The following is a 17,889-nucleotide window of genomic DNA, read 5'->3' as shown; positions in this document are numbered from 1 at the left end:
ACTCAGCAGCGTGACCCGAGCGCGGCCCCTCTCCGGCGGGTCACCAGCGTCTGGGCTCAGGCTGCCATCGCCTGTGAGGCTGTTTCTGCCCCAGCGACGGCGGTTTCCCGGCACAGCGCAGCGCTCCCCTGCGTGCCAGCTGCTCTTCCGAGCCTCAGCTCCTACCGCGCCGGCAGCGGCCTTCAGACAGGGCCCTGCCCCGTCCCGGGCGCGCCACACGAGCTCGAGCGGGAGGAAGGCTCACCACACTCGCGTTCGGGCTCAGAGATGGTTTTGCTTTTTGAAAAGGATAGTTTATAAGCCTTAAAAAGTATTCTCTCCAGATTATAAAAGGTTAGTTAAAACTGTTTAATAGGAACAATCTCGGACAAGCAGCAACCGCGTTCGTTTGCAGGATCACAGCCACGTACAACTGGGAGGGGCTCCACAGAGCTGGCCGGGCCTCTCCTGGAGATGCAGAAGGGCCAGCGACGGGACACGCGGCCCTCTGTCAAGGCACACACCACTTCTGAAAACTGGCAGCTCTCCACACAGGCTATGAGAGATTTAATTTACACTTAAAAATAGCTTTTCTTCTTCATCGCAGTGGAATGCCCGGAGGCCAGCACGCCACCCGCCCTAACACAGGTGCAGAACCGCCTTATTGATCTCTGGGTTTGTCCAGTCATTGCGAATGTCATCCAGGTGGTTATCGAAGTCCACGAGGGTCTCGTAGGACCGGCTGTCCAGGAGAGACGCTGAGATCCTCTGGGCCTCTGGCCAGTCTTCACAGTAATCACTAGAGCAAAACAGGAGAGATCAGCCTTAACAACCGCACGTTAAGTGTGCACAGAGCCCAGAGCCCGGTGCGTGCAGCGTGGTATGAAGGCAGGTCAGGGACACCAGCACGCGGTGCTGGCCAGAGACCGTCAGGCGCGGTTAAAAGGGCATACTCTGAGGAGACCGGAAAGGCTGGAGGCGGGGCCTGATGGCTTTGGCGTGTTTGCAAATAAACCAAACACCTGGAAAGGGGGTTCAGCGTGGGAAAGGGGCCTTGGGGTCAAAAGTGGGAGACCCCCGGGCCTCAGTCTTCAGGGAGTCCTCTGGGAGGCAAGGGACACGCACGGTTTCAAAGGTCCCCCGGCACGCATGCAAGCCTGAAAGCACAGGTGAGGGTGGCCCTCTGTGGGGCAGGGGCCGGCCGCCCAGCGCACATGCCCGAGCACACAGCACTCACTAGTGTGGGTCTCTGCACCGCCACTTGTTTTCATGGTGCTCGTACACATGGATGGTGGGCACTACGCAGTCCATCGTGAACTTGGTGTTGTCTACCTGCGCACGAGACAAAGGGCGCGCATGACGGGGCGTCCCGACACCATGGCTGGCACCTTTCTGGAGTCCTCAGGCACCTCCTCGGGCCCTAGCAGAGGGCTGCCCTATTGTGGGCCACGCCTGGGTGCAGCCTGAGGCAAGCAGGCTGCTCTGCAGGAGAAACCCTGGGTGCTTCACTGTTTTCTGCAGAAGAGGGGTGCTTGCATCCCCATCAGAGCTGTGTCTGCACTGAGACCGGCAGTGCCACCCCTCTGCCATCCCTCCCACAGGCTATGCCTGCTGCTCCAGCTCGGTGCTCTCACTCTTGGGCACACCTCAGAGAACCTGAACTCCAATGTCCTCCCCGACCACCTGTGTGGCTGCTGCATGCCTCGCCCCGTGGCCCAACACCACAGCATCATGTCCCACGGGGAGAGGCATGCAACAGGCGGCGAGGGCCTGAGGGCGCCGCAGAAGGATGCCACAAGCACAGCAGAGTTCCAGGGAGCAAGAGGACTAGGAGAGCTTGTCCCGGGGCACTTACCATGATAAGCGCCGTGTCGCTGAAGCCCTCGGCGATCCTGGAAGCCACCTTTTCTGCAACCTGGTTTGGGCTGCAGAAGAAGGACCAGAGGTTCATCAAAGGCCATTCAAGATCATTTACCTCAGGCACAGCTGGCGCCGCCCAGAGTTAGCGAGCAATGACAGCAGACTGAGCATGCCTGCCCCAGCCCTTGGCGACTGTGTCCTTCCTCTAGGACTTACGCCGCAGAGAGGGACGGCAGTGGGGAGCATCATGCCAGGTGGGCGGCACTGAACAGGCCCTCGCCTTGTTCCACCCGGGGCGTCCCTGAACAGAAAGGCTCTCAGGCCCCGGTGCAGCAGGCCACCACGACAGGGGCAGGTGCCACCCGCCGAGCTCTGGTTGCCTCCGCAGCTCACTGGCTCCCTCTGCCTGCCAGCAAAGGGACTCTGCCCACCGCAAGACAGCTGGAAAGTCAGCCTATCATGTGGCCATTCCTTCAGCCCAGAGGTGTGGCACGGCATACCTGGCATCCTTGACTCGTTCATTAGCTTGATAATAGCCAGCAATCACGTAGCTATTGTCTTTGCACCATGAGTCAATCTGAAAAAGGAACAAAAATTGGGTAAAGATGAGTGATTTTCTCTTAAGTATCGGGTTGCAATAAACACAGGAGACCCCCAGGGCCCAAAGTTGGGACGAGATACGCTACAGTCTGTGTATCCATCTCCCCGAAGAAAGGCCACGAGATACAACAGGCGCTCACAACTTGCTGCCAACGAGACAGAGCGCACCGACGAGACAGGCCTGGGCCTCATCCTCGCTGGGATGGGGTGTCCTTCGGGAGCGACCACCTCCCCTTGTCTTGCGGAGGCTCAGTGTGCACATCTGCCGAATGGGCAGAGCCTCGAGAATGGCCGGAGGGAAATGACCTCCTCTCCCCTTCCCTGCCAACAGAAAGAACCAGGGCATCCGGCGCCCCCACAGCCCTAGGGCGTGCAACGTCAGTCCTAAGCGAGCCGGGTCTGGAGCTCAGGGGCAGTGCACAGGCAGACAGGGAGCAGCACGGCTGTTTGGGATTTTAAATCTCTTGTAAAACCAGGTCTGTTATAGTGCATTTCCATATTCAGTGTGCCCAGGAGCTACCGCGACACTCCTCACGCAGGGATGTGGGCTCTCAGGTGCGTGCACCCACCTGGCCTCTCTGGAGTCCCTGTGCGCTACCTTTAAATGGGAACAGGGTGGCCCGACCTGGAAATTGCTTGGTTTTATAATGCAACTTTTCTCTCATCCCATTTACCTTCCCGCGGGTCTAATGACGTTATTAAAAACAGCAAAAGGTCATCCTAACTGCCTTGCCATAATGGAATTTTAATACACTGCAATAAATTCTATTCTCAGTTGGCCAAAGAGGAAACAAAATTGATTCTCAATTTTTTCACAGTGAATTAACTGGTTAAAAGTGTCTCCCCCCGCAAATCCCTGTTGCTCTTTTTCTGGACGTCTGGTCTGGTCTCTGACAATGTCCTCAAAGACTAAAAGCAGGCCCCACGGTCCACGGCTCCCTGACTCCCGAGGGTCAGCATGATAATCCTGGCCGCCTAAGAGCTCACAGGTCACCAGTGGGTCAAAATCAAGGCTCGCTGAACCAATTAGCTGTTCCGGTCATCCCCAAAAGATGAGGACCGCGGCTCCGAGTGTTTATAGTGGGTCTCTCACTGTCTCTTTGCCACACCTCACTCCAGAGCTGCTGATGCTCGAAGGACGACCTTAAAGTGCGTCTTCCCGCAGAGTGGGTCCCCCCTCCCCCGGTCCCTTTCCTGGCTCTCTGATGTGGGCTGACCTGTCTCCAGAGTCGGGACTAGAGGGGTCTCCCCTGGTTTCCTTATACAGAGGTACGAGCGGGTCGGCAGGGCTGACTCCTGGAGACTCTAGGGGAGAGGCCCTCCCTGGCCTTTCCAGCGTCGAGCGGTGGCCCCTATTCCTCGGTCTGTGGCTGCATCACTCTGCCTTCTGCTTCTGCAGCCTCACTGGTCCCTCAGTCTCCTGCCTCCATGGGACTACACTGTGCCCACTGGACTGTCCAGGCCACCTCACACCTCAAGATTCTTAAGAATTAACTTAATTAAGTCTCTTTGGCCACGTAAAATAACATATTCATGGGTTCTGGGGACCTTTGGGGGTAGGGTAGAGGGGTCATTTTTTGGGTACTACAGCTATGTTTACTATGAGGATCATTATTTGCCGCTGCCAACACCAGAGCGCCCCGAGCAGCTGTCTAGACACTCCCACACGCTGTTCCTGGGCTAAAGGCAAGACAGCCAACACTCGTGCTGCTTCCCACCTGCCGGAGGAAGCTCAGAAAGCACCTGGCAGGGGGATGATGCTGGCGGCAAACACCACGCACACCTTGACTGATAGCTGCCCTGGTGAGGGCGTGGCTACGTAAAAAACCCCGAGAGCCTAGCCAAGTTCCACAGGAAAAATAATGTCATGAACTTAAACTTCTAGAACTCTTTGCAGAGGCTGCCCCGAAAGCAAACCGGGTCACAGCACACATCTGATAAGAGGTTCATTTCCAAAATACATGACGTCCTTATGCAACCCAGCAAGTACAAGCCAATAAAAATTGTGCAAAGACCTAAAGACACTTTTCTCTAAAGAAGACATTCAGATGGCCAAAAGGCACAGAAAATATCGTTTGACATCGCTTATTACAAGAGAAACGCAAATCAAAACCACAAGGAGACACCCCCTCACCCCTGTGACAATGACCCATAGTACACAGACCGGGAACTACCAGCGTTGGCAAGGGCGTGGAGAAAAAGGAGGCGTCTTCCGCTGTTGGCGGGAACACACAATCTGGCGCAGTCTCTACGGAGGTATCTGGGGGGCCGGCGGGTAGAGAAAGAAATTCCTTACGATCCAGCAACACCTCTGCGAGGTATGTACCTCAAGAATGTGAGAACACCCACACGAAGGCCCACGCACGCCTGGGCTCACAGCAGCACTGCCCACGGTGGCCAAGGCATGGAGCCAACTAAGTGCCCGTCGGGGACTGGCGAGAGACACCGCGGAGTCTATGCCCAGCGCAGCGCTGTCAGCCAGCCAAGAGACGGGGCAGCGACCTCTGGCACTAACGGGACGGACCCTGAGGTGCTGGTGCTAAGTCAGTCAGAAGGCGAAAGACAGCGGCAGGCGTCACTGCTCTGAGGAATATAAATCACCAAAAAACATTCGCTGGCAAAACACAAAACCAGTTCTTAAAGACGCGACGGAGCGGACCCTGGAAACCAGACTGCATGGGGTGGGGGGCAGGCGAGGGGGAGGGCGCCGGCCGGGGGCGCGCAGGCTGCGCACGGAGGACGCCACGACTGCCCAGGTACGAGACATGGAAACGACCGGTGAACTGAGTAATAACGAACCGGGCAAAGGAGAACCGTCAGGCTAACTGGACGGCCGCCACGACGGGCTGATGACGGGCCTGCGGCAGCCGCCAGAGCCACAGCGGCCCGCGAACGGCTTGACCGGGAGGGCGTTTTCCGGGACGGCCGCAGGAACGGCAGCGGTCCCCGGCAGGGGCGCGCAGCCTGGGCGGTGTGGGCAGGGCGGGCCGGGGCAGGGCAGGGCTGGAGGGGCTCCAGCACCTTCCCGGGAACATGACGGCCCGCCGAGGAAAAGCCAGAGATGGGAGAGGCGGCCTGTCCGGTGCGGGCCGCGGGCCGCGGGCAGGAGAGGCGCGAGAGGCTGTGTGTCCTCGCGCGGGAGCCTGCTCGGCTCCCCTTGCCTGCCGCCGGGACGCCCGCCCGGCCCGCTGACACCTGAAGGCAAAGGCTAGTGATGACCACAGCGTCCAAATTCTGCATTTTCTCAGGCCGTCCCTCTGCCCTTCCCTCTGGAAAGGCGAACGCTTCCGCCGTCCTCTGTTCAACACTGCTCCAGGCTCCTCCGCTCCGGAGACTCGCAGGGAAGGCGGTGCAGGGGTCAGCCCATTTGCTCCCAGCGAGGCTCTGCACAAAGCAGCTTCTCTCAGCAAACCTGCTGACGCTTGCATGCACAAGGCCCATCATCATTTTCACGGCACTGCCCCTGCCTCCGCCTCCCTCGGGTGACCCACCATAACCAGGCTGCAGGCAAGGCGGCGGCCTGACAGGAGAGTCCCCTGAGGAGGGCCCACCTCCCACACTGGTGCTCCCAAAGGACTGGGGGAGGGGCTGTGCCTGAGCCTCCCCACCTGAGGCAACGAGTGGGCCTTGGGGCATTATTTTCACTGAGAAGAAAGTCCTTCTTAAGTCAGCAGCTTCATGTACAGGATGAAAAGGAACTGGATCCATGAAAGGTGAGCTCTGGAGGTAGCAAGACGGGATGAAGGGGGCTGGGGGCAAGACCTGGCTCCACCCCCAGGCTCCGCACAGAGAGTCTGGAGACACACAATAGGGAGGAGGAAGCAGGCCTTAGGCAGGGCCGGGGGCACAGCAGCCAGTGCAGATGAGCAGACAAGGCTCCACCGAGAGGCAGCGGAAAGAATTCCAGAGCATCTTTCATACTAGGCACCGGGGGAGGAAGCCGTCCCAGCAGAAGGCAAGGGGCCACGGCGAGGGGAAAGAACGAAAGGGCTTAGAGCAGCAGCAGGTCGGGCAGGAGGGTCCCACCATTAGGAATCATTCCGTCACCGCCCACATCAAAGGGTGAGATAACAGGCACAAGCACTTAAAATAAAAACAAAAAGCACCCAGAAATGCAAGGATATTTTTAAAAATGGAAAATTATGAGGAAAAGCTTTTCACAAGGGCCTGCCGAGGCCTGATGGCTTATCGAGTCCGCCTCATGGAGTCCGCCTCCCACTCTTCATCAATGGTTACAAAATGACTCCCCGGAGAGAAAAGAGCCACGTGTACAAGGCTTTGCTATCGCTTTATGGTTTTAGATGTTTGATTAAAATCACACCCTCCATATACTCATAAAATAGGGCCCCCCACACTGAGATTTTCAGTCTTCAGGTTTAAAGGTGTCAAGTTGGTAACGGAGTAATGTAAGTAGCGATTATAAGAAAAAAATTGGGGGAGACTCAGTCTGCACACTTTCCTTCGTAAGTGTTCTCTGAAAGTCAGTCAGTGGGCAGCCCACCGCATCCCTTTCCCACCCGCCAGGCACGGAGGCACGGGCGCCAAGGCTGGTCACTGTGGGGACAGCCAGCACAGAGCACTGCGGCCCGGCCCGGTCCAGCAGAACGCTGGCCGCTCTGGTGCGAGAAGAAGCGCTCGCAGGCCAGCGGGGCGTTCGGAGACGACAGGGGCGTGCTGCGGGGAGTGCCGCCGCTTGAGAGGGGCCTGCGGGTGAGTGTTAAGGAACGGGGAGCAAGACCAGCAGGACTGAGGCCTTCCACCTCTTCAGGAGTTGGCGGCAGTGGGCTCTCTTGGCTCTTCAGAGTCAGGAAGCCTCTTCCCTCCCCGGGGGCTGGGCAGCAGCCCTGTTTCTTGGGGGAGAGTCATACAGAGGTGACTCAGGCTGCTCGCAGTCAGCACTGATTCCCTCAAGCAGTGCATCCACATCTCAGACGAGACTACAACCCTCAACTCTCATGTCGACGTTACTTAAAAATGAGAAGAATTAGTAATAGTCTGACAATTCCCAGGGAGGCTCTTTTAGGCACGTGCAGGTACATTTGATAGGACGTCCAGGGTTGAAAGGAACATACTCTCTCCGGCCCTTCCGGGTTGGTCTGCCAACTTGTTTCGCCCACTGCCTAGAAGACGGGCGTCCGGGGTGGGGGGGGTCCTGCTGTACCCCTCATTCCATGTCCGCCCCTGAAGTGACTGCGCTCCTGGCTGGAGTGACTGAGAACTACTGGCTCCCGATATACATGTTCGTCCCACAGTCTTCTGAGCGCTGGCCCCACTTCTCAGCTCCTAACGGGGCCTCTTCACCGTCCCACAATGAATGACACTCCCGCCCTCCCCGGCCTAAGTTGCACGTGGAGGCGACAGCTTGCTTCCTTGTCCCGTGACCACATCTGACTCACGCTGTCCTGCAGACTGTCCCTCCCCGCACTGTTCTCTCCTGCATCCCCGCTGCACTGTCGCCATCACCTCAGCCTCTAGTCTGGCGTGCCCCGCCGCTGGCCTCCTCCTTGCCGCGGGCTACAGCAGTGGCGCCAAGACACACACCTCCCTGTGCAGCCCTCTCAGGCTTCCCTCTGTCCTACGGCGGTCCTGAAACTGCTCTGTGTGAAATCTGTCCACGGTTCAGCTCTCTGCCCAGCCTCCTTAAGCTCCCTCAGATCCATACTCCGGCTTTCTCCCGGGCCCTGCACATGCTGCTGCCTCTGCCTTGGGTGCTCTGCCCCAGCCCCTGGGCTGCCACCGCTGGCACACTGGGCCCGCGTACATGCCCCCTTCTCTGGGCAGCTCGCCTTCTCTGACTCTGAAGCCTGGGTTGGCTGATTTTTCTGACTCTTCACCACTTCCTGCTTAGAACATGGCACTTACTCTTTGGCACCGTCCTTGTCTGCCTGTGTGAGTTCAGCTGCGAAGCAGGTGCTGTATTTGATGCAGCTATGCCCTCCCGCAGCCCAGGCCTGGCAGTAGTGGAGAACTGAATAATCCTGCAGCTAAGGGTAAATAATTCCCTGCCAGGTAACACATTCTACAAATCCAATCATCCTGCAATTCCCTCGGTATTAATTAAGACAGCTGAAAAGCCTTGCACTGAAACACACGCACACTGGTGGTGCAGGGATACCAACAGCACGTTTCTTCAGGAGCTAAAATGGCTGACTATATAAATGCCATCGACTTCTTACCTATTTCCTGCTCAGTGATACGGAGACATTCACACAATGACTCGATTTAGCTGCCACTCCCGATATGCCCATTGGCCGGACAGTCTGCCCTCAGGTACTGCCTGCTTGCTATGAATTTTTCTTTTTCTTTATTTAAAAAAAGATGTATTCATGCATACAAGAGCTGGGGTGTAGGCCAGAGGTGCAGGGGGTGAGAGGACTCCCCAGAGACAGAGTGGGGAGCAGAACAGGCAGAGCTACTGAAATCCACTGCTGAGGGGAGCAGTGGGGAGACAGGAGAGGTCTGCTGCGCCCTGTGGGTCGGCTCCCTGGCCGGGGATCGAACTCGGGCTGCAGTGGCTGTGGACAGCTTCACAGTGCGGGGATGAGCCCATGTGCCAACAGGGAGGCCCCTCACTATGAATTTTCATGTTGTCATGACAGATAAATGAGAAAATGGATTCTAGTTGGTGGGAGGCACAGAGGACTTTCTCCCCACACTTCGTGAAACGTAACTACTTTTTTGTGAATCAGCTAATATTTATTCATGGTGTAGTTTATACTTAACGTGAAAACTAACCTCGGCTCAGGTAGGGGGCAGGCCTGAGACGGCAGTTTAAGGCTCCCTAAGGTTCTAACACCTGCTGACAACCCCGTCACAGGCACTTCACCCGAGCGCTGGATGGTCTCTCCTCTGCCCAACCCGGTACGGCCCTGCTTTTCTTTATCCACTTTCTACTACGTGACAACTTTTCACTCCCACTAAGTAATTTACCACTTAGACGCCCATTTACTTCTCTTGAACCGTAAACAGACACCGCCTTCTCTAGCCTCACAGGAATCTCCAGCTTTGACGGCCAGGGCGCTGCAGACAGGACCCCGGGAGCAGCCCCGCGCGCCCGGGCCAGCGGCGTCAAGGCTCTTTCTAGGCCCGTTTCCATCCCGGGGTTCCCGGGCACCCCCAGCCACGGCCCCGAAGCGCAGACGCCGCTCGGGTGGGGCGGACTCTGCGAAGGGGCGCCCGCCGGCCCCCCGAGAAGCGCCGTCGAGCCGTGACGCCGCCGCCACGGCTGGTTTCTAAGGGCCCCGTTTCGGCTGCACTGACGGTCACTCGCCGCCCAAAGCGCCTCTCGGGACGCGACGGCCGGCGCCGGCGGCGCCCCCCGCAGCCCCCCCCGGGCCCCCTCACCAGGGTGAGCGCCACCTCCAGCATGGGCGCGAGGGCCAGCGTGCCGTGGAAGAGCGGGATGCAGTCCACGAAGAGCGTGGGGTGCGCGCCCGGGCCGCCCAGGGGCAGGTGCTCCTTGCGCGGCTTCTGCCTCTCGGCCACCAGCAGCCCGTTGACGGCGCAGTGCGGGTACTTGGCGCCGTGCAGCACCATCTTGCAGTAGGCCTGGGTGGTCAGCTTCACGCCGGGCATGCTGCGCCCGGGCGGGCCCGGGGCCCCGGCAGGCCGGCTCGGCCTGGGTGCGCTGCCCGGCCGCGCGGCGCCGCGGCGGGCGAGGGGGGCGCGGCGGCGGCTGCCCGGCGCGGCCGGCGGAGACCCCCGCGGGGCTGGCGCGCTCGGGGCTCGGCGGCGCCCCCGGCAGAGAGACCGACGCGCCCGCCTCGAGCCCACGTCGCGCGGCCTCCGGGCGCCGCCGGGGCCGCCGGAAGGCGCTCCCGCGGCGCCCGCCGGAAAGCAGCGCGGCGCGGCCTTTTACGACGTTCGCGACGCGCCCGGCTTCCGCCCGGTGACCTCCGCGCGGCCGGGCGCGGGGCGGAGTCCTCCTCGATCCCGTGGGGCTGCGCGCGCGGCCTCGCTCTCTTCCGGTCGCGGCAGCCGGGGCGTAGAGGGCGGTCGCGGCGGGCGCGGCAGGTGAGGCGGGCGCGGCAGGTGAGGCGGGCGGCGGCGGCGGCGGCGGGGTCGGCGGGCGAGGCGGGCGGGGGGTCGCGCCGCCGGGCCGGGGGCGGCGGGGGCCGAGGCCGCCGCTCGGGCTGCGAGCTCGGGGCCGGCGCCGGCGCGGCCGGGCGCAGCCGGGGCCTGGGGCCCGGTGACATTGAGGCGGGGGCGCGGGGCCGGGCCGGGGGCGCCGGGCGCGGCCGGGGGCGCCCCGGGAGAGTGAGGCGCGGCCGGCCCGCTCCGCGCGGCGCTCCGGGGCCCGGCGGGGCCTCTGACCTTGGCGCGCCCGCTGACGGACGGCGCGGGCCCGAGGCGCAGCTCGCCCTGCGGGCCGCCCGGCCCCCGCCCCGGGCCCTCCCCGCGGGGCCTAACGGGCTCGGGGAGCCCCACCCGCGCCCCACGCCCGGCCGGGCCGCGGGGGAGGGGAGGGGAGGCGGCGCGGCCGGCCCTGGCGGGGCTGCGGTGGCTGCTGCCCTGACGGGGTGCAGGGGGTGCTCTCCCGGCGCCTCGGAACCGTCTTGCCCACAGTAGCCCCGCAGGCCCGCTTTTCACAGAGGCGTGGGCCGCGCCGCGGGCCCAAATCCGGGCGGGTCCTCGAGGTCATCCCTCGTCCTGGGGTTTCAAGAGGACCAGCCGACCAGCCGAGGGTGCCGCCCTCCTGCCTTGGCTTCCCTTCCCGCCCCTGCACACGTTAGGTTTTCGAACAAATACCAGGTCGAAGGCGGTGCCTGGCCAGCCCCTGCGAGCTGTTTCCTTCCTCCACCCGTCCCCGCCCACGGAGAGCCCATCGCGCCGCAGACAGCTTTGCTGCAGTCTCCTGATTCATCCCCCCACCCCCATTTTTATTTTTTTTAAATAATAAATTTTATTTTTATATTCCCCATACAATTTCAACCCCCCCATTCTGACCCCAATCCCTCCCCTCCCGCCTCCCCACCCCCCCAACGAGTGTCTCTGGTTCATAGTTTTTTGTTGATTTTGATTTTCACTTTCTTACAGTTATTCATTTTCCTTATTTAAGTTTTCTAGATTCCTGCTATGAGTGAGACCATCGGGTATTTTTCTTTTTCTTTTTGGCTTATTTCGCTGAGCATGATCCCTTCCAGCGCCATCCATGTTGCTGCAATTGGCATGTGTTTATCTTTTTTGAATGCTGAGTAATATTCCATGGTGTATATGGACCACATCTTGATCCAGTCTATTTTTGGGCATTTGGGTTGTTTCCATAACTCAGCTATTGTCAACAGTGCTGCTGTAAACATAGGGGTGCAGGTGCTCTTTGGAATTGATATGTCTGTGTCCTTTGCCACCCCCATTTTTAAAGACGACAGGGTTTCTAATTGCTGGACACCTGCATATCTCACCCCTCTTGGTTTATAATGAAGGGTCCACAAAAACGCTCTGCTAAGAAAAACCTTGTCCTAGATTTTGCGAATTCAGAGTCCATCCTGAAGAGGGGATCGTTTATGTTGGGGAACAGAGAACAAGAGAATGGCGCTGCCTTCCTGAATGCAGTGGGTTGAAAGAAGAGTCGTTGCTGCTTGGCGTTTGCTCTGGTTCACAGAGAAGGCGTCCCGTTGTGTCTTTCAGAATGTTGGCCACCAGAGTACTGAGCCTGATTGGCAAGCGAGCCATCTCCACCTCGGTGTGTGCCCGCGCACACGGTAAGTGAAGCTGTCCTTGCTTCTCAGCAGGCTTTCCCGCTCTGTGCTGGAGTTTCAGACACTATCCGGAGATACAAATACTTGAGGGGGTGTATATGTGAATATGGGTGATTAAAGACTTGGTGAATATGGGTCAGGACCTTTGCTTATGCTGATATTTCCTCCCTTTCCTGTTCGCTGCCCATTTTTTCAGGTTTGATTTTCACCCTTTCGAGAGGTCCTCTCCATCATACCTGACTTTAATGCCTCCCCCTCCCCAGTGGCCCCCCAAACCCCTTCCCTTTAAAAAAAAAAAAAAAAGCAATGTTTGCTTTCTTAATCTTTATTCCCCATTTGCTGGGGCACCAAGTCCCAAGTGCTGAAGAACCCTGGCAGCCCTGATCACAAATTGCCTGTTGTTGTTCTAGAATTTGCCAGTCTGTCCTTAGAGTGGGCCAACTTGTAAGCACTGACATCTTTGGAACGACTTTATTGAGACAGCATTCTCATCACACACTCAGCCCAGGTGGTTTTAGTCTATTCCCAGAGCTGTGCCAGCATTGCCACAGTCAAGTTTATAGCATTTTTATCACCCATTTTACTCTAGTTTACATAATTCTTGTGAACTCAGTTTCACATCGTTGGAAGGCTTTTTTTTTTTTTTTTTAAGGCTGCTCTGGTAAGAATTTTCAGTACAATCATTCTTTGTAGTACATTCATCCTTTAATAGAATCTTCAAATTTCAAAATTGGGAAACAGTTTTAGTCATTCTCTCAGTCCTGTGGGGATAAGGCAGACTGTCCATTGATAAGCTTGCTAGACCTTTGCCTGGCACAGTCATGTAAGGAACCGCCACTTTGCTTAAGCTTTCGTCTTTACGCCCCTGTTGTTCCTATGAGTCGAGAGGTTCCAATCACTGGGATGAAGCGAACGAAGGCGAAACGTTTATGTGGGACTTCAGAGCTCCAGACGGCTTTGGAGCGTAAAGCATTCTTGCACGTGTTGGATAGACTGAAGAAGACAGCTGTAAACAGCGGGAAACCTTAGCTGAAGATTAAGATACTCGTTCCTTGCTTCGTGTCTGCGCTTCTCCCGTTTGCTGGGGTGATGTGCAGGCGCGCTCGTTTTCAGGCCTCCATTTCTCCTCTGACCAGAAACCATAGTTTCATTTCTTTCTGCTGATAACTTGGGTTCATTTCGCCAGGAGTTTTGTGTTTAGTGTCACGTATGTCAGTGTACGTGCATGTGCAGATGTCAAGACTATTGACATGAAATTGTAAGCTGGAATTACTCGGCGCTGCCCTGGACTCGTGCACACGCCCGCCCCGTCGCTGTCGGAGCCGCCCCCGGCCCCGCCTCTGTGTTTCCCCGTGTCAGTGCGCTGTCTCCTGACGGGCTCTGGGGTTTGCACATCTGTTTATTGTGTCCCACCTCTAGAGTGTAAGTGCCAGCAGTCAGGCCTCTGCTCCCCGTGATCCTGATTGTGTCCAGCCGTGCTCGGCATGGAGGAGGTGCTGGCAAACAGTGGGGAGCAGGGGAGGGCGTGGCTCCACGCCATGCCTTCCTCAGGGCTGGCGCGTGGGCCATGGTGACGGCCACAGTGACACCGGTTCCTGCTCTGCTTTCTTGGCTGGAAGAAGTAGCCGCAGGGGCCATGTTTTCACACGTCTGTGTTTCTGGACTTTGAACTTGTTTCTTTAGGTTTTAAGTTGTCCTTCTTCATTACTCTGAGTCACTTGCTGAAGGACCTTCATTTAGTCTCGCCTCCAGCCCGGGCATGGCCCTGAGCCCGTGTACTCTCTGCAGGAAGCTGCCTGCTGGCTCCTGCCAGGGCTTCATTTTTGCTCCAAGGAGTGCTGCTGAGCGTCTGCCGCCGTCCTTGCCACGGCCCTTGGGGTGCGCCTGTTCTGCCGTCCGCAGCAGTGGCGTTGGCCCCCTGGAGTGACAAGTTTTTGGGGTTTGCGCATGTGTTCATTTTGGTTTCTAGAAGCACTGCCTTGTTTGCACCTCTGGATCTTTGTGACTTTCAAACGCCTGTCCCCTGTGTCTTAGGGAGTGTTGTGAAGAGTGAGGACTATGCGCTCCCCACTTACGTGGATCGGCGTGACTACCCCCTGCCTGACGTGGCCCACGTCAAGAACCTGTCCGCCAGCCAGAAGGCCTTGAAGGAGAAGGAGAAGGCCGCCTGGAGCTCCCTGTCCCTCGATGAGAAGGTGGAATGTGGGTATTGCGGGCAAGTCCGGGCCCCTCAGCATCCCTGGGGAGCGGGAGAATTCCTGCTGGTCCGGGGCGCTGAGCTCAGGCTCTGTCTAAGGCCGGCACCCAGGGAGGTTGGGGTGTTGTGTTTCTGTGCTCCCCCTGCTGGCTGGGCCTCTGCGTGGGCCCCTGTGAGTTTAGGGGACCCCAGCCCGCCCTGCGAGGAACGTGTGGGTGCCGCCTGCTTCCTCTGCTGCGGGGCAGGGGCCTGTACGGACGGTCGGCGGGACACTACTGGGTAGGAAAGCGGGGCCGGAAGTCCTTGTTAAAGAGACCTTGGGCTGTCAAGGAGGAAGCAGCTCGCTGTTTTCTCCCACCCAAGGCGAGTGCCGGGAGCCTTCTTCCCTCTCTGCCCCTCGGTTGGTGCCCGCGCACATGCGCCAGGCCTGGCTTTGGCCGAGCCCCTTGGCTCCTGGCTGTGGTTGTGGTGGGAATGGTCGAGTGCCGCAGACGGTTCGTGCCTGCAAGCGGCCCTTCCTTTTGTCCCCAGTGTATCGCATTAAGTTCAATGAGAGCTTTGCTGAGATGAACAGGGGCACCAATGAGTGGAAGACGGTCGTGGGTGCTGCCATGTTCTTCCTTGGCTTCACTGCCCTCATCCTGATCTGGGAGAAGCGCTATGGTGAGTGGAGGGGAGATGGGCGGAGCGTCCTAGCGGGGGCTGGGGGGAACGCCCTTAGCACACAGACAGCTCCAGCGCAGCGGGGGTGGGGCCTGCCTTGCTGGCAAGGCCTGGGGAGCTGGCTCGTGCTAACCCAGAGCCTTACAGTAGAGTCTGGCCTAGTCCCTGTGGGCTGCGCTGGCTTGCGGGGCTTCCGTACTCTTGTTTGGCCCCACATCTCCACGCGCTTTGCCTCTCAGCTCTCAGCAGGCTTGATGGCTCTGCCTCACCTGGGCCGTCGCCGCCGTGTGGGGGCTGCATCTCCATGCAGGTCTGGGTCTCCAGACCGAACGTTTCTGCATTCGTGCTGGGCTGCCCGCTCATTCCAGCTGTCTTTCTGGTTCTCCTGTCCAGGCACAGTGGGCACGATCCCTGAGTAGGTGATGTCCTGTGCTCGCGTGGACGTGGGCAGGAACAGCCCCGGTCCTTTGGCCCTTGCCTGGGCTCTGCGCCAGCCTGAAAAGACTTTGCTGGTGCAGAGACTTTGCTTTTGGCTTGGGCTTTTGCTCGCTTTTACAAGTGAAGGACTAGTTTGGAGATAGCGAGAGTTGTTGGTGCCCAGCATCCGGGATCAGTGGGTCGGTGTGGGGCTGGCGGGTAGCAGGTGACGGCGGGCCTGCTGCACTGCACTGGGCCAGAAACGACTTCTCAGCCCAGGGCCGCCTCGCGGCGTTGTTTTGCTCCGCAGTGTATGGCCCTGTCCCGCATACCTTCGACCAGGACTGGGTGGCCATGCAGACCAAGCGGATGCTGGACATGAAGGTTAGCCCAGTCCAGGGCTTCTCTGCCAAGTGGGACTACGACAAGAACGAGTGGAAGAAATAAGATCTCTGCTCCGCCTCTGAACCCCAGCCTCTCCTGCCCCGTGCAGCTCGGCCTGTCACCGGGAGTCGTGTGTCACAGCACCCATGCTAATAAAGAAACAGTTTATGTGACATCCGTGTGGCCTCCTCTTTTGCTAGCTCAAAGAAACGTCTGTTTGAAACAGTAGGTTTCTCCCAGGTGCCCTCAGGTCTTCTGGGTCTGGCCTACCCCTTGAGGTGGTCAGCACTGCTTGCAGTGGGTTGGCAGAGCTCTGACTTCTGCTGAGGTTTCAGTGCCAGGTGTGGGTCTCAAGGTCAGCTTGGGGCCTGCTCTGCTCCTCAGCCTTTTTAACTCAAGAGAACAGGGTGGCCGATGCCGGCACTAGCTTGCCTGGCTGTGAGTTCCTGCGTGGTCCTGGCTGCAGCTGCCAGCGTACCTCCCACCAGGTGATGCCATTTCTAGCTCCTTCCCAGGTGGACTCCTTGGTGGAGTGGAGGTTCCTGATCTGGCCCAGGGTCACTTGGGCCCATCACCTGGCTCTTCTGACCTGTGTCTGACTGTCGGTGAGACATGTACGAGACACACACCTAGGCCAGGCCTTCCTTGGCTGGAGGTTAGCTTGACAGTCTAGCCCATAGGTGACAACACTCAGTGGTCCCGTGGCTGAGTTTGAGGGGTGCAGGCTGTCTATATGACTGTGGGGACCTCTTCCTTGGTGTGATGTTTCCATCTTGGTTGGGGGGAGGTGCAGCGTCGTGCTGTGGAAGCTCGCAGCCGAGGAGTGGAGCGGGCAGGGTCGTCCAGGCCTGCGAGATGGACCGTGACCGCGAGGCGGCCTACCTCCGCTTCAGCCCCTCTCCGGGCTCGGCTGCTGGTTGCTGCAGACTATTTCGGCTTGGCTGCCTGGCTTAGCCTCTGCTGCTGGGGACCCTCGGGAAGCCCAAAGACTGGAGGAGAAAGGCGCGCTTCCTGTTGGCTCCCTATTCCCTGTCTGCGTCCTTTTGGTTTCCTACCTGCTTCCTCTGCTGCTTGTTTCCTCTCAGCCGCCTCTGCTTCCACTCTGCGTGCTCTTCCTGTGTACTTCCGGTCTCTTCCTGCGTGCCCGTACTCCCCGGGTGTTGTCTGGCGTGCTCACCCACTTCCTGTCCGTTGCAGTTGTCCCCAGATGGAGGAGCGGCCCCAGCATGTTCCCGATGAGTCCTGGCTCTGGGGGCCTTGACTGCGCGCCAGGGTCGTCGAGGGGTTTCTGCCAAGCCCTGTGCAGCTCAGAGCCCTCAGGTTCCAGGAGGGTGGGCCTGGGAGGCATCTTGGTTTGTCCTTTGCCCCCCGGAGCGCGGCTTGGGTGCCTTGTGAAGGGTCCTCGGCTACGGGACCTGCGTCCTGGAGCGGCCACTGCACTCCCCGTTCTGGACAGCAGAGGGCAGGCTGACACTAGGCTGTTTGTGGAGGTGGCAGGCTCAGCCCTCAGGGCACAGCAGCGGGCTCCCTCCCGCCTGGGGCGGGCGGAGGGGCCCACCTTCTCAGCTCCTTGGGCCACAGGCTGGGCGCTGGCAGCATGGCTCTGCAGTTTCCCTGTGGCACGTCCCCTGTCCCCAGCTGCAGGGGCGGCTCTGCGGGCTGATCACTCGCCACCAGGGAGCTAAACTGGTGCACACCCCCAAAAGGAAATGCACCGTTCACGGGGTTGAAATCCTGTGTGGGGGCCATTAGCTCCTGGCTCTGCTGCACCCAGTCAGCGGGCGAGGGCCTCGTTCTGCAGGTGGTCTGTCGGGTGTCCCGCCACGCATCGGCTGCCTGGGTGCTAGCCCTGGCTGGCTGTTCCGGGTGCGCTCGCCTCCTCATTCTGGCTGTGAGGTTATGTTCCCCGTTGGATAGATGAAAGGATAGGGGTTTTGTCCACGTCACGCCGCGGCCTGGCCAGCCGCCGGCTCTGCCCACAGTCTGGCTCTTGCTGTGAGAGCACCTGGCGCAGCACCTGGCGCTGGATGTTCAGTGACAGTTTATTGAACAAACATGTCCAAACCCGGGAAGTGACTCAGCCTCCGGGGT

At 59.0% G+C, this 17,889-nt stretch overlaps 2 protein-coding genes across 3 annotated transcripts; one reads left to right on the top strand and one right to left on the bottom strand.

Annotated features, from left to right (window-relative positions):
- Positions 1-340: 340 nt before the first annotated feature.
- Positions 341-10,014, bottom strand: EMC8 (ER membrane protein complex subunit 8; the record flags this gene model as incomplete). The annotated part of the gene is made up of 5 exons (XM_084257754.1): positions 341-778; positions 1,217-1,311; positions 1,835-1,904; positions 2,340-2,416; positions 9,784-10,014. The coding sequence occupies 5 exons, from the start codon at positions 10,012-10,014 to the stop codon at positions 619-621; spliced, it is 633 nt and encodes a 210-aa protein (XP_084113880.1). The 3' UTR covers positions 341-618.
- A 402-nt stretch (positions 10,015-10,416) lies between these two features.
- COX4I1 (cytochrome c oxidase subunit 4I1) lies at positions 10,417-15,971 on the top strand. Of its 2 annotated transcripts, none has more exons than XM_084257755.1 (5): positions 10,417-10,452; positions 12,067-12,140; positions 14,172-14,339; positions 14,866-14,997; positions 15,725-15,971. In XM_084257755.1, exons 2-5 carry the CDS (start codon positions 12,068-12,070, stop codon positions 15,859-15,861), a joined length of 510 nt encoding a protein of 169 aa, XP_084113881.1. In that variant the 5' UTR covers positions 10,417-10,452; position 12,067; the 3' UTR covers positions 15,862-15,971. The 2 variants fall into 2 exon arrangements, with proteins under 2 accessions (XP_084113881.1, XP_084113882.1); XM_084257756.1 differs by having other exon boundaries at positions 10,431-10,470.
- Positions 15,972-17,889: the final 1,918 nt, after the last annotated feature.

The sequence above is a fragment of the Talpa europaea genome (assembly GCF_964194135.1).
Source record: "Talpa europaea genome assembly, chromosome: 16".
Classification (NCBI taxonomy): Eukaryota; Metazoa; Chordata; class Mammalia; order Eulipotyphla; family Talpidae; genus Talpa; species Talpa europaea.
The sequence above is the reverse complement of the archived record's forward strand: the minus strand, read 5'-3'. Positions and strand labels throughout refer to the sequence as shown.

Excerpts from the sequence above, each read along its gene's own strand:
- COX4I1 (XM_084257755.1), top strand. The coding sequence starts at position 12,068 with ATGTTGGCCACCAGAGTACTGAGCCTGATTGGCAAGCGAGCCATCTCC. Across the intron at positions 14,340-14,865 it reads CCTCGATGAGAAGGTGGAAT|TGTATCGCATTAAGTTCAAT; the intron begins GTGGGTATTGCG and ends TTTTGTCCCCAG. Across the intron at positions 14,998-15,724 it reads GATCTGGGAGAAGCGCTATG|TGTATGGCCCTGTCCCGCAT; the intron begins GTGAGTGGAGGG and ends TTTGCTCCGCAG.